A 14,870-nucleotide genomic window follows, 5' to 3' on the forward strand; every position below is an offset into this window, starting at 1 on the left:
TGGAGAATTATTAGATAAGTATTGGCACACTCTCTGCTCTGAGGATGAAAGGGAAACTTCAATCATTTTTGAAGCCCCAATGTCTTTAACTGTTGAAAAGCACAAAAATACGTATTATAACAATTCCATTATTGAGAAAAAGCAAACATCACATTCAAAGCACTGAGTTGCTTACCCTAGCTAGAAAAGAAGGCAGCCATTCTATCTTGGTGTCTTTATGCCTCAAGGGGAATAGCCAGAGATAACCAATTTGTGAGTCTCCTATTTTTTTTTAAATTAATTAATTAATTAATTAATTTTTGGCTGTGTTGGGTCTTTGTTGCTGCGCGCGGGCTTTCTCTAGTTGTGGCGAGCAGGGGCTACTCTTCGTTTTGGTGTGCCGGCTTCTCATTATGGTGGCTTCTCTTGTTGTGGAGCACGGGCACTAGGCGTGCAGGCTTCAGTAGTTGTGACATGTGGGCTCAATAGTTGTGGCTCGTGGGTTGTAGTAGTTGTGGTGCATGGGCTCAGTTACTCCGTGGCATGTGGGATCTTCCTGGACCAGGGCTTGAACCCGTGTCGCCTGCATTGGCAGGTGGATTCTTAACCACTGCGCCACCAGGGAAGTCCCTCCTAGTCTTCTTAATTTAATACCATTACGAGGAAGCCATTGGAATTACCCTTCCATCCTCAATACCTTCAATGGGCCTAATGGATCCCACTTCCTCATATTCCAGAATTTAGCAAATGAAATAGTGTTTGTGTTCTGATGTTTATTTTCTATATGTAATATTTTATCTTCATATATTCACTGAATGAATATGAAATATTCATTTCATATATTCACAGTTACAGATGATATTTAAAAGTACTACTTATGTATGCATTTATTATTTTTCCCTGACCAACAATTTGCATGGCTTTGAAAATCAATTTCTTATATTTTCTTTTCCCTTCAACTCTTTCTTCCTCCTCTTTACTATGATGGGGTTTTTCCCATTGGGCACATCCTCCTGTGTCCTTCACTCATTTACAGGCTCCTGCATTTCTGCTCTCCCAGAAGGATTTTATCCCCATGATTAGGACTTTTGGATCCTTTCTTTTCCTTCTAATAATACCCAATGAATTTGTATTTAAACATCCCTCTTGCCTGCTTCTCCCAGCTCCTGGATGTGACTTCTCCAGTTAATAACTTCAGCCATCTCACTCTCAAATCTTTTCCTATAGTGCATTCCCTTATTAGGAGGTACTTCATACTTACATGCTTCTTTTGGAGAACTGCCATGTTTTCCTATATTGGCTTTACTTAGGAGTTTTGGGGGTTTTACAAAACGTTCTGTGTGGTAGCTCTGCTTTGCCTTAGTTTTATTTCCTGTAGCTTCTTAATGGATTTTTTTAATATGTTCATCATCAAATTCAGCAGCCTCTATTTTGTAGATATTGACTTACTTTGACATTTCCTTGTATTTAACTTATCTTATGTTTCTTTTTAAGTTTAGGGTCTTTTCCTGTGTCTCAGTGCTTTTATTCTCCCTTATCTTTTCTGTTTTTGTCTCTTTTCTATTTCTAAAAAAACCCTGACTCTTTGGCAGAGAACTATCTTTTTATCATTAAGTCCTTAGACTTACCACAGTAAGTGCTCATAAAATATCAGCTATTATTTTTATAACTATCCTGGTGATGGCTGTGAATAACTACTACATCCTGAATCACCCTATTTTCAAAAACAACTTTTTGTAATTTCTCATTATGTTCGCTTTCCTGTTTCCAACTTCTAATTTATATTTGAATCTTCCTTATATTTTCCATTTAAATACAATTATTTGGCTCTTCTTTTGGGTTTCATGTCTCTTACTACAACTTATTGTATAGTTTATTAATGTATTAAATACTTCTTCCTTATTTTTTTTACTATCTTAAACATTTCATCTTTGTCCTTTTAATGAATTCAGACTAAATATCCATCTCACTTTTGCACCTTAAATGTTAATTCTTTTGTGTTTGATTTTTTTTCATTTCATTTAGAACTACATTAAAATACTACATATCCATGCCATCTGCCGTGTTGACTCTTTTCTATCTGAAAACTTCTGACCAGGGAATATTGGGATATAAAGTTTTTGCAGTAACTTAAGAGGTAAGTACTTTACCTTTGTTACTGGAAGGAAAATTATTGTTTACCCGACTCAAAGTCTTGATCTAAGCTTAATTGATGCACCATGATATCTCTTAAGGAAACTAAGTTCCCTTTGTCCCTTTATAGGGCATCTTTGTATTTTATGTATCAAGCCCTCTGTTCTTGTGTCAGAATTCCCTGTTTAGTAATGCCAGGAAACTATTCATCTAGTTTTCTTGCCTTTATCCTTTCAACTACTAGTAGTGTTCTGTCACCAGTAAGAAAATGGAAAGAAATAGTAAGACAGGTATATATACATATATTTACATCCTGGCAGGAAGGCAGGGTACAACTATATAGTACCCTAATTTAAAATATACATATAAATGTATATTCACATGACTACATTTGAAAGGAAAAATCTTTGGATGAGTAAATATTAATATTGGTTGTCCCAAGGTATAGAATTTTGCCTTTTTTCTCTGTGTGTGTGTCTGTGTGTGAGACTTATCTGCAGTAACTTTTCTTCCCACACTAATCTTGTTCTTGGGTAATTAGTTGAGTAATTTTTATTAGAAATTAAATACATTTTTAAAATGATCGGTGAGTCTCTTTATTTCATCATACTTATTATTCTAACAGCCTCCCATAAACCAACAATATAGGAGACAAGTCAGTCAGGCAGTCTACAGAAGGAATTCAGCTGAGGCCATTAACCTAGAAAGAGTTTCCTCTCTAAAAAAGCCATCAGGTCATTTACTTCTGGAACGTTGAAGTCTGGTAATAATTAACTTCTTTCTTTCTTCAGTGTTGTCACCATGGCATTAGCCACATTTTTTTCCAATCACAATTTAGATTATCCACATAATAATGGATAATCCTTCTTCAACTTCCCTAACTGAAGAGCCAAAGTCCTCCTTCCTTCATTTTCAATCTTGCTCCTTTCTCTAATATACACACACACACACACACACACACACACGTGTGTGTGTGTGTTTATATGTTCAGACACATATATGCTTTTCATTTCAGAGTGCTATGTAATCAATCTTCTGAGGCCTGACTTTTTTTTATTATATATTGTAACTTTAAGTTCTGCTTTATCCAGAGTTACAGGAAGTTTATCAATCCTTAAAGGTTTCTTTGATGACCAATATTTCTTTTATCACTGACTGATTTCTTCTTCTCCTTCTTCTTCTTCTTCTGGCTCTCCTCACTGCCTGAAAATTTACACTGTATTTCCTCCTATATTTCCTCATATATCACCATATACCATATTCCTCATATTCCAATTTCCTCATATAATCTTTTTTATACTTAATATATTTAATACTGTATATTTACATCTTTGAGATGTTATATTCATTTTCTTCAGTCTTTTACTCCATGAGAAAAAAGCAGTGGGTTGCCTTCCCTTCCTCATATATTACTTCTAAGGACTTCTAATCAAAATGGTCTTTTCAGAGGTAAGGAGATTTTGTCTCTTTCCTCATAGCCCAGCTGACTTACAGACCTAGCTCTTGTTCATCGTACCTACTATATCTGTTTCCCTCTGCCTTTTTCCTTCCATGGCCAGAGTAGAACTGCTTTATTTCCCCTTCTGCTCTTGAAAAGCTTGTCCCACGTCATTTCCTTCTCTTAGAGCTCCACAACTTTTTCCTACAGTTATTCTGAGCAGGAATAACCCTTTCATTGATTATAATGTAGCATATAACATATATTTTATTATAACATACAGCATGCTTTGGGGTGAATGCTGTAAAGTCGACCTACTTCCCCAGAACAACTATTTACAAATTTTTGCTTCTCCCCTCCCTTTTTTTGTAATTAAGGAAATCAACCTTATCCTCCATTGCTAAACCACTTTTCCTTACTTACCTAACACTCATTTCATGACTTTGTAAAGTCTATCTTTGGCCAATTCCTGAGGATCCCCATATGAGTAGTAATCTTTGCCTGTTTCTAAATGAAAAGTATTAGGTTGGTAGTCCAACGCTGCTTCCCCTTGCCGCACCTGTCCTTTACACATACACTTTCAATCCAAACCCTTACCAGTCTGCCACCTTCATGGGAGATGAACTCTAATCTAATCTCTCATGCTATCTCACTAAAGCAAATTATAATGTATCCTACAGCCAAAATTTCATGCCCGAGGAGAATGAACAGAGCTTTCAGCTATGAAGTGTTCACGCAATCACCACAAAGTTTTTCCAGACTTGCCTTCCACTTTCTTCTGAGGCACTCATTCTCTAAAACAAATTCAATTTCTCTGCTGCTCCGAAGCTCACGTCAAACTCCTTATTTCCAAAGACTCAAATTACTGTAAGTATGTCCCTTGGTTTCCTCCCAACTGAATTAATAATGAAGGTCCTGGGAGAAATTACCATACCTTGGGGCTGGTTTCCATCATGGAAGCAGAACCTCATCATTTATCTTTGATTGAAGGAAGACTTTCATTTTCCTGGCAGGAATGCAAAGATTCTTTTTTCCTTCTTTTTTTTCATCCTTTCTTCTATACGTCCTTAGCAAAGACAAAAGAGGTAAGACAACAGGATTTTTCTGCCTTTTGCCTCCTTAGTTCATTCATTCTGCTCAGTTTTTCCATATGCTCTGTAGATCTCCACTTGGGTGCTCCCATTGGGAACTAACTCTCAGCAACTTCCCTGCCAAAGCAGTAGGTTCCCAGGGCCTGTTCTCACCAATTTTGGAGCACTGTTTTCTCCACCAGGCTCCGAATGGTCTCAGGCACAATCCTCTAGCCTCCTTGAAGCTCTGGAGTTTGCCAGTCACAACTGTATTCCTAAAACCCTTGTTTTCCTCTTCCTCCCCACCCATCAATCACATCCATGGTTGTACTGCCTTCTATACCAGAGGTGATAACAATGTCACTCCCTGTCCCCATACTTCCTCCTAAGACAGGTAGGCTATACTTCTCTTTTTCTTGGAGTCTGTCACTCAGCCCTGGAGGAAGGCTCTGATCACCTGGCTTATCCCCTTCACCTCCAGGCCAAAGTGAATTTGACCATGTCAGTCCAGAATCTTTCCCTAGGAATTTATTATCGGAAATAATGCGAGGCTTTGAGTTGCCACATTGAGTTATATCCGTGTAGGAAGAGAAAACTGTTTTGCAGAGAGAGGGAAGAGGAGAAGAGGAAGAAGAAAGGATGAAAAAGAAGGAGGGAGGGAAAGAAAATCAGTGGTTGAATAGAGAAAGGCAGAGAACAGAGACCCCATGTCTTTAAAGAAGTAGAGAGAATAGGCAAAATACATGATTTTCAAGTCCCTATACCTTCTTTCTTCTAAAGCCCAAACTCCTGTACCCTTCCAATAAAGTCACTTTGTTTGTTCAAGCTGGTTTTGATGAATTTGGTTTCTTACATCCAAAGGCCCAATTATCAAGTTATATCCATTAAGGTAAAAATGATAGTATTATAAATAATAATGATAATAATAGCTAGTATTTATTATGCACTTACTATGTACCAGGCACAGTCTTAAACACTTTACTCACACAATCACATTCTTACAGCTATCTTGTGATATAGGAGTTATTTGATAAGAACATTGACACGACACAGGTTTGGCCATGTGTCTAGTTGCATGGCTATTAAGTGGCCCTCACTGACCTTTGAACCCAGTTCTGTCTTCTTCTCCAAAACCATGTGCTATGAGCTAATACATAAAAAGCATTCCAAATAGCACGTGGCACATGCATACCACAGTTCAAGACTGCTAAACCCTTAACGTGTTTTAATCACTGGATAGGAGGAGTTACAGCATTTTTAAATTGGCATAGTAAAGCAATGTCAGGCAGGATCATGTAAAATCTTGCTACTCTGAGTGTAGTGGTTGGATGAGGAGCTTGGACATCAAACAGAACTTGTTGCAAATGCAAAGTCTTGGGCTCCACCCCATACCTACGACTGCATTTTAGCAAGAGCCTGCAAGTGATCTGTATGCACAGTCAAGTTTGAGAAACTGTGCTAAGAGACTCAAAGCAGACATTGCTGGTGAGCTAAGAGAGCAGTTTACTTACATGGTTATTATAACTATGATACAGTCTCTAAGATAAATACTTAGCTGCAATATCAGGTGTCTAGAACGGAAGCTGAAAGATGAAAATCAGAACTAATGTTGAGGTTCTGCTAAACTCTGTCATTGAAAATGTAAGAATTTGTCAAGGAGTAACTGATTATTTCTCCACTTGAAGCATAATCTAGACTATTTGAGTTCTCTGTCAGCTATAAATAACTGTTCCTATATTGAATTATATTTTATTCCATTTTATTGTTTTTATAGACAAAACATGGGTCTATTTCACTTTAGCATGTTGACATATTAGATGCTTTCTTTGGCTACCCAGGTATCTTTCCAGCAGAGCATCCAATCTTGTGCTTGTTTTAAGAAGACCCTCTTGGATAAGCCCATCCTGCCAGCTTTTCTACAAGAATCTAAATTAAAAAAATTATAAAAATGGACACAATGCTCATCTACTTAAAATTGGTTCACACTTCGAGTGCCACGGGTGAAAACTTATCAAATTTTCAGAAAGCCAAATTCCAAAATCTGAAGTTTGAATGAATGACAACAACTGCTATTAAGTTTAATCTTGAAAAATGTGTACAGCACTATATAGCACAGAGAACTATATTCAGTATCCTGTGATAAACCATAATGGAAAAAATATGAAAAAAAAGAATATATATATATCTGAATCACTTTGCTGTATAGCAGAAATTAACACAATGTTGTAAATCAACTATACTTCAATTTAAAAAAGTTTAAATTTTAAAAAGAAAAGAAAAAGAAAAATGTGAAACTCTCAGGACATAATTGAGATCAACATCCCAGGAGTGAGCTGATGGAATCTGTGACTTAACATGAGGAAAACAGGTATTTCTTTATTTTCACACATGGTTTTCATTTACCTATTTGGGATTTAGCTTATGTACTCAAAACATGGATGTATCAGAAATCAACAATTTATTTATGGTGGATATAATAATGATGACAATTAACACTCAAACAATGTCTTATTTTTACCCTTTGTGCTACCATGGAAACCCTCCATGGGTCCATGAGTATGGTGTAAGATCTTGGATATGGGTAACTGGCTTTAAAGATACTTCTGCACCCATAGGCTTTACAAACATTTATTTCCTATCTCCTGAAAAAGCTAAGTGTAAAATGAAATTGTAGGGACCTCCCTGGTGGCGCAGTGGTTAGGAATCCACCTGCCAATGCAGGGGACACGGGTTTGAGCCCTGGTCCGGGAAGATCCCACATGCCACGGAGCAACTAAGCCCATGCGCCACAGCTACTGAGCCTGTGCTCTAGAGCCCGCGAGCCACAACTACTGAGCCCGTGTGCCACAACTACTGAAGCCCGTGCGCCTAGAGCATGTGCTCCACACCGAGAAGCCACCGCAATGAGAAGCCCACACACTGCAACGAAGAGTAGCCCCCACTGGCCACAACTAGAGAAAGCCCGCATGCAGCAACGAAGACCCAACGCAGCCAAAAATAAATAAATTAATTATTTTAAAATAAAAAAAGAAAATTGTAGAAAAACTGGCATGTAATATAGCATTTCCAATCTATTATCAGTAAATGTTGTGAGACATGCTTTTGTGAAACCAGAGAGGTCAGATACAAAGACAGCAAAGGGAATATTTATCATATATAATGATTAGAGGAAGATGACAAGCCAGGACTGGCATTTTTATTCTGGATTTAACATAAATTCTTTTAAAACTATTACAAAGTGACCAAGACTAGGGTCTAGGGCTTCGTGTGGATGGGAATAAGGAAAGTAAATACTAAAAAGGGCACTATAGGGAAGCAGTTTCCTTGAATATTCTTAACTTCTGGGAGCAAGAAATTTTGTGAAGGATGAAAAGATTTAGGTGGCCTGGGATTTTACAGGTCCTTGTAAGTGACAGCACGCAGATGGAAAACCTAGCCTATATATATATATATATATATATATATTCATTCATATATATATTCATATATATATGAATCATTTTTCTGTATACCTGAAGCTAATACAACATTGTAAATCAAATCAACTATACTTCCAAAAAAAAGAGAAACTTCATTGAACTGAAACAAAAAGAAAGAAAAGAAAACCGAGCTCAATGTCATCTGCCAAGGGGCAGATACTCAAACGGCACATTATTCTAACCACGGGACCCCTCAGCCTGTGTCATCTCACCACCTCCCAGACCCCTCCCCCCACAGCTACCCAGATTCAAACCTAAATAATTGGAAAGCAACGCTCTGTGAGATTTCCAAAGTTCCCTATCAGTTGTGTGCAAGCACCTTGCTTTCTCTTCTCCCCTACACAGTTCCCCTCTTGCACCTTCATCTCCTTCCTCCCTTTCCTTTCCCCTCCCTCCTTCCTCAGCCTCCCTGGTCCCTTACTCTCCTCTCCTCTTATTCACTCCAACCCTGGAGCAACCAGGCTGTCTCCTATTCTGTGTCCTATACTCCTGAGGTGATTCTTAATGAAATAAATTTCAGGACCCCTACTGACTGGATCCATGACAAGTGAATCATTTATAGGAGCAGCTGGGCCCTGCCCAGCACAAGACCGTCTTTCATCCTTTCTCTGTGTGTTTTTTCCACTCCTGCCCCGCCTTAGCCCTCTCACCTCTAACTCACTGGAGGATACCAGCTGTGAATTCCTTGGGCTTCTTTCTCCTTTCTTTCTCCTATATTCTTCGTGGAGAACAGAAGAGCCTCCTCACTTTCTTAAGGTATATCTCAGAAGTTATCACACTTTAGTTATTATTCTTGAAGGGATCTCTCAAAGGATTCCCTTGTCTCCCAAAGCAGAGTCTCATCCTCTCTCACCTGCAAAATCCTGAGTTGGCCTACCCATTAGCTCCCCCTTCTCTCCGCCACCCTTTACATTTTATGTTCATCGGAAGTTTTTTTCTTTTTATGCTTGTAGCCCTCGATTCAAATGTTTTCAGTCATCTTTCCATCCTCAATGATTGCTGGATTTTCTGTGACTTAAGAAAAAGGGAAAGAAGAATCTTTGTAAAGATGGTTGTTAGGAACTTTGTAACAAGAAGGGCAGCCTTTTTGTTTATGAGTCTGAAACTAAACAGGTTTGACTTTCCTAGGATTGTCTGTCACTTCTCAAATTATATATAAATTGTTGGCTATTTTTTTAAAAGCCTAAGGAGAGCAGAACATTTGGGAAGCTTCTGAAATACTCTGACTATCAGTACCTTCAAGACCTGGCTCAAAATTTTCTCTCTGAATAGAAGGCTTCTGGGAATAACACTTTCTATACTCAATCTTTTTTAGTAGTGGCCACTAACAGTTAATTTTCCTATCAGTGCCCTGTACTAGTGTGTATTTTATCATAGAATAGTGGTTAAATGTATGGCCTTTAGGGATAGATGGCTTCCGTTTAAATCCTAGTTTCTACTGTATGACTCTGAATGAGTTACTTAACCTCTCTGTGCCTTCGTTTCACCACTTATAAAATAGGGATATGACTGTCAATTACCATAGGATATTTTAAGGATTAAAGGACTCAGCACTGTGCATAGTGCTGAGTATATAGGAAAGGCTTATGATTATTGCTATTGTTATATGTTATTATCATGGTTAACCCTGTAAGTTCTTTGCATTTCCAACTAAGTTGTTAATTCTTCAAGTCAGACATTTACATCATTAATCAAATAAAAAACAAATTAATACAAAATGTTTGAGGTAAGTCACTTAAAGATATGAAACATATTCTTTTCATAACTTTAAGGCATTTATATTTGGTATTTAAGCATCAATAAATACTTACATGTTATTGGATTTTAGATGGTATTTTATTTTTTCCTTTATTAAATCTAATCCAATGTATTACAAATAGAAAGTTAACACAGTCAACAAACAATAACCAAATACATAAATTATTTCTCAAAAGCACAATTTTGATTTAAAATATAACTTAAACATATTTCAAGTCTGAAATATGTGGCATGTAAAAGCAGTGTTTACAAAATCAACCTTTTTAATCTCATTTTAAAAAGTCTGTGGTCTACTTAGGACAACTATCTTCTCCAAATGCCTAATAAAGTGTGAAGTTTTCTGAAAGTACTTAATGGTATTTAGACTAAGTGTACATTTCCAAACACTCACATTATGGGTTAATGCATTTGCAACAGACTTCTGAATGAGGTTACATTTGCTTATGTTGCAAATGAAAAATGCAGAAGAGTGAGGAGTTAGGACGTATTGAGTACCAGTGGAAGTCAATGTTTTCTTCCACTTCCCTCTCTCTCTTAATAGAAAATAATCCCAGTCAGTACTATCCTCACCAAAGAATATGAAAATGCTTCATGTTAAGACTTGGAATTATAGAATCATATATGGATGGGAAAAAAAATCAAATCCAACTCCCTTATTTTATCGTTGAGAAAACTGAGGCCTGTAGCATTCATTTCAATTGAGACTTGTTTTCAAAACAACATCCATGCCCTTGAGTTATTTACTCTAGTTTTATCATTTATTTTCACGCTGTTTTATTGACTACAACTCAAAATACCAGTGTGCTCACAATGCCATGTGTTTGGATATGGTCCTTTCTACATGTGTCCCTGGAAAGGACTGTCTGGTCCTTGTGGGGAATTTTCCTTTGTAGTATCAAAGCCAGGGGCTCCAGGTTTTCCTTTGAGCATTTTTTTTTTTTTTTTTTTTTTTTGCGGTACGCGGGCCTCTCACTGTTGTGGCCTCTCCCGTTGCGGAGCACAGGCTCCGGACGCGCAGGCTCAGCGGCCATGGCTCACGGGTCCAGCCTCTCCGCGGCGTGTGGGATCTTCCCGGACCGGGTCTCGAACCCGTGTCCCCTGCATCGGCAGGCGGACTCTCAACCACTGCGCCACCAGGGAAACCCTGTGACTAATCACTTTGACCTAAAGAAATAGGATTGGTAATAAAACCCCCAAACCACACCTTAATCACTTTGGAGTTAAAATTGTCTTTACATCTACCTAAATAAATTTATATTTAATATTCAAGTTATTTCCTGAACAATATGTTTTTATTGCAGACTTTGATCTTTAATTAAATGTACTGGACAGGAGGATTTGGGGACCCTGCGTTGTCTGTAAGTGGTAGGTAACAAACTGTGCTGAAGCAACGTCAAGTATCAACTACTAATACTTTTACAAAGTCCTTTTAGAAATTTTCACGTTGATGTTACCAATTGACGTCGGTTTATTAGCATTTGGTTAACTAAGAGAAACCATATTGAAATAAAAGGGGAAAGGCAGACTAGAAGGACAGAAAGAGGCTCTCCCCATTTCCCTCCCCACCCTCCCTCCTTTGAAAGCTTTCTGGGAGCAGCAGGTTCCTATAGTGCCAGGAATCCAGTCTCGGTGAAGCGCGGAGCGCTGCAGCGCCAGGGTTATCCCAGTTGGGGACTACAGGCTGCTTGGAACGTGCAAACACCTGGCGTGGTTCTTGAGGGCCCTGGCGACTTGAGTCTCATTCCGGTCCGCTCCAGGGTTGTAGGCAGAAGGCTCTGAGCGGTCAGAGGGGTTTCCTGTGTGTCAGCAACATCACTCTGCCGAGATAGCTGGCGGAAGAGCCAAGGAGCGCTCTCGGACCAATCGCTCTCCAGCAGCCAGCCCTACCCCTGACCCTGACAGAGCGCGCCCTGACCGCCGACTCTGGTGAAGACCGGCCCTCCCAGAAGACGCCTCCGGCCCCGGGCGAACTTCGCGCAGGCACGCCCCTCGCCTCCCGGAGGAGCGCGGACTCGCCCGGGTGCCCAAACTCCGCCCATCCTCGCTGGGAGCCCGGCTCGCCCTCCCGCCGCCTGCACTCGAGCAGGTCTCTAGAAGAGCCTGCGAGCTAACACAGACGGCGAGCCAGACGCGATCCAGAAGCACACGAGTCTGCGACCACGCGCGCTCCGATGGCCCCCAGAGGCTGAGCGCCGGGGGCGCGGAGGCAGCGGCGCGGGCCCTAGAGCCGAGCTGCTGGCTTGCAAGGTAGGGCGCAGGAAGATGCCCAAACGAAGTTGATCCTGGGGGGAAGGAGGCTGGGGCGCGCCCTCCCCACCTCGGAGCGCAGAGCAGCGAGTTTGGCTCGACCTCACTGAGTCCCCGGCGCGCTCTCCGGCGCGAACCCGCGGCCCCTCGGGAAAGCGCAGTCGGAAAGTTGTCGGCGGCGGAGTCCCTCGCGCCCTGTTGTGTAACCTCGGCGCTGCCAGCCTCACCGGGAAGTTGCTGGTCCTCCGGCCAGCCCGGTTCGGTCGCGGCCCGGGGCAGATTTCATGGCCCGCGGCGAACGCGGGGCGGGAGCCGGCGTGGGCGAGCCCCTGCTTGACCCCTCCCGCAGAGTTCCCCGGCGCCCCCTCCCGTCTGCTCGCCCGCCTTTCCGATGCTCGCTGCGCCCCTCGCCGCCGCCCTCTTGCCGCCGCTTGCCCCTTGGAGCCGCCGCCTAAGTCGGGGAGGAGAGAATGACCGAGGTGCTGTGGCCGGCGGTCCCCAATGGGACGGACGCTGCCTTCCTGGCCGGCCCGGGCTCGCCCTGGGGGAACAGCACAGTGGCCTCCACCGCCGCCGTCGCCGCCTCTCCGTTCAAATGCGCGCTGACCAAGACAGGCTTCCAGTTCTACTACCTGCCAGCTGTCTACATCTTGGTGTTCATTGTCGGCTTCCTGGGCAACAGCGTGGCCATCTGGATGTTCGTCTTCCACATGAAGCCGTGGAGCGGCATCTCCGTGTACATGTTCAACTTGGCCTTGGCGGACTTCTTGTACGTGCTGACTCTGCCGGCGCTCATCTTCTACTACTTCAATAAGACCGACTGGATCTTCGGGGATGCCATGTGCAAGCTGCAGAGGTTCATCTTCCATGTGAATCTCTATGGCAGCATCTTGTTCCTGACCTGCATCAGCGCGCACCGGTACAGCGGTGTGGTGTACCCGCTCAAGTCCCTGGGCAGGCTGAAGAAGAAGAACGCAGTCTATATCAGCGTGCTGGTGTGGCTCATCGTGGTGGTGGGGATCTCCCCCATTCTCTTCTATTCCGGCACCGGGATCCGGAAAAACAAAACCATCACCTGCTATGACACCACCTCAGACGAGTACCTGCGAAGTTATTTCATCTACAGCATGTGCACGACCGTGGCCATGTTCTGTGTCCCTTTGGTGCTGATTTTGGGCTGTTACGGATTAATTGTGAGAGCTTTGATTTACAAAGACCTGGACAATTCGCCTCTGAGGAGGAAATCCATTTACCTGGTGATTATTGTACTGACTGTTTTTGCTGTGTCTTACATCCCTTTCCATGTGATGAAAACAATGAATTTGAGGGCCCGGCTGGATTTTCAGACCCCAGAAATGTGTGCTTTCAATGACAGGGTTTATGCCACTTATCAGGTGACAAGAGGTCTAGCAAGTCTCAACAGTTGTGTGGACCCCATTCTCTATTTCTTGGCAGGAGATACTTTCAGAAGGAGACTCTCCCGAGCCACCAGGAAAGCTTCCAGGAGAAGTGAGGCAAATTTGCAGTCTAAGAGTGAAGACATGACTCTCAATATTTTATCCGAGTTCAAGCAGAATGGAGATACAAGCTTGTGAAGACGCAAGAATCCCCAAACACCCACTTTTGTAACATGGTAGGATGCTTAATAGAGCCAAGTGCTTTCTTCCCCTTTAAGTTTCTAGTAAGATTAAATTCAAACGAAGAAAGCAGTGAATTAAAAAAAAAAAAAAAGAAGTGGAAATGCCTACACCCACACTTAGTTTGTTTGGGTTTGCTTTCAAGGACTTCCTTCTTTCTCACCAGAAGTATGTAACATAAAATAATACTATCCTACTTAAATATTTACTTTCTCTTCTGCCTTTAAAATTTGCAAGCTCTTCTGTTTAAAGTTTACATGAGTACTGGAGCTATTTGGATATTAATAACTTCTCTAAGAAAACTGACCACCTGAAACTTGAGTTTGTGATTCATCTAGTCTTTATTGTTTTTAATAATCTGAGCTAGGAACAAATTGAAACTTCACATTCTCAAATTACTGTAGTACAGCAAAATACCAAACTCGGTTCACTCAGTAGCAGATGAACAGATTGCAGCTGGGTGTCTCTTGGTCCTGTAAGCATAGGGGATGGCTGGCTGAATTACTTTGGAGAATTAAATAGAAAAGTCAAGTCAATGAATTTACAAGTCTAAAAAGTGATTATCTCCCAGTTATTTCTAGAAAACTGCTCACTCTGTGTTGGGTGCTAAATGTTTGGTGGTGGAATCCTGTATATATTATCTTACAGGTAAAATGCCTTCAAAATAATCAAAGTGCATGTACTTTCCTTTGTAAACACCATGAACTCTGTGAGACTTCCTGTGACAAAGAGCATTTACTTGCACCACCGCTGTGCAGTGCCCTAGGAGTGTGTTTGTGTTCCTGTACAAATGCTCACTTCCATCTGTAAAAACAGTTTTAAAAATCACAGGTAAATTACAGACCCAGGTTGAATAACTGTTAGCAAGTTGAGGGATGCTGGGCAGGTGGGAGAGTGGCTGACAGTCATCCATAACGCGTAGCCTGCAAACATATTCTCGAATGTATAAGGCAACTGGGAGTGGGGAGAAGACATTTTTAGAATAAGGACTTTAGCTTCAATTAATTATGGTGTAAAGGCCCTTTTTTTTTGTTTAGTTTTGTTTTTGCTCCTTCCAAATGCTGGAAAACATTAAATGCAATATAAAAAGAAGAAGGCAGAATTTGTATGGGTTGTGTTGGTAGAATGA

The 14,870-nt window shown here is 41.1% G+C and overlaps 1 protein-coding gene across 1 annotated transcript; it reads left to right on the forward strand.

Annotated features, from left to right (window-relative positions):
• Nucleotides 1-12,458: 12,458 nt before the first annotated feature.
• On the forward strand, nucleotides 12,459-14,577 carry P2RY1 (purinergic receptor P2Y1). Its single transcript, XM_082625088.1, has one exon. The coding sequence runs from the start codon at nucleotides 12,575-12,577 to the stop codon at nucleotides 13,697-13,699; it is 1,125 nt and encodes a 374-aa protein (XP_082481214.1). The 5' UTR covers nucleotides 12,459-12,574; the 3' UTR covers nucleotides 13,700-14,577.
• The last annotated feature ends 293 nt before the right edge of the window (nucleotides 14,578-14,870 follow it).

The sequence above is a fragment of the Mesoplodon mirus genome (genome assembly GCF_964341445.2).
Source record: "Mesoplodon mirus genome assembly, chromosome: 6".
Classification (NCBI taxonomy): domain Eukaryota; kingdom Metazoa; phylum Chordata; class Mammalia; order Artiodactyla; family Ziphiidae; genus Mesoplodon; species Mesoplodon mirus.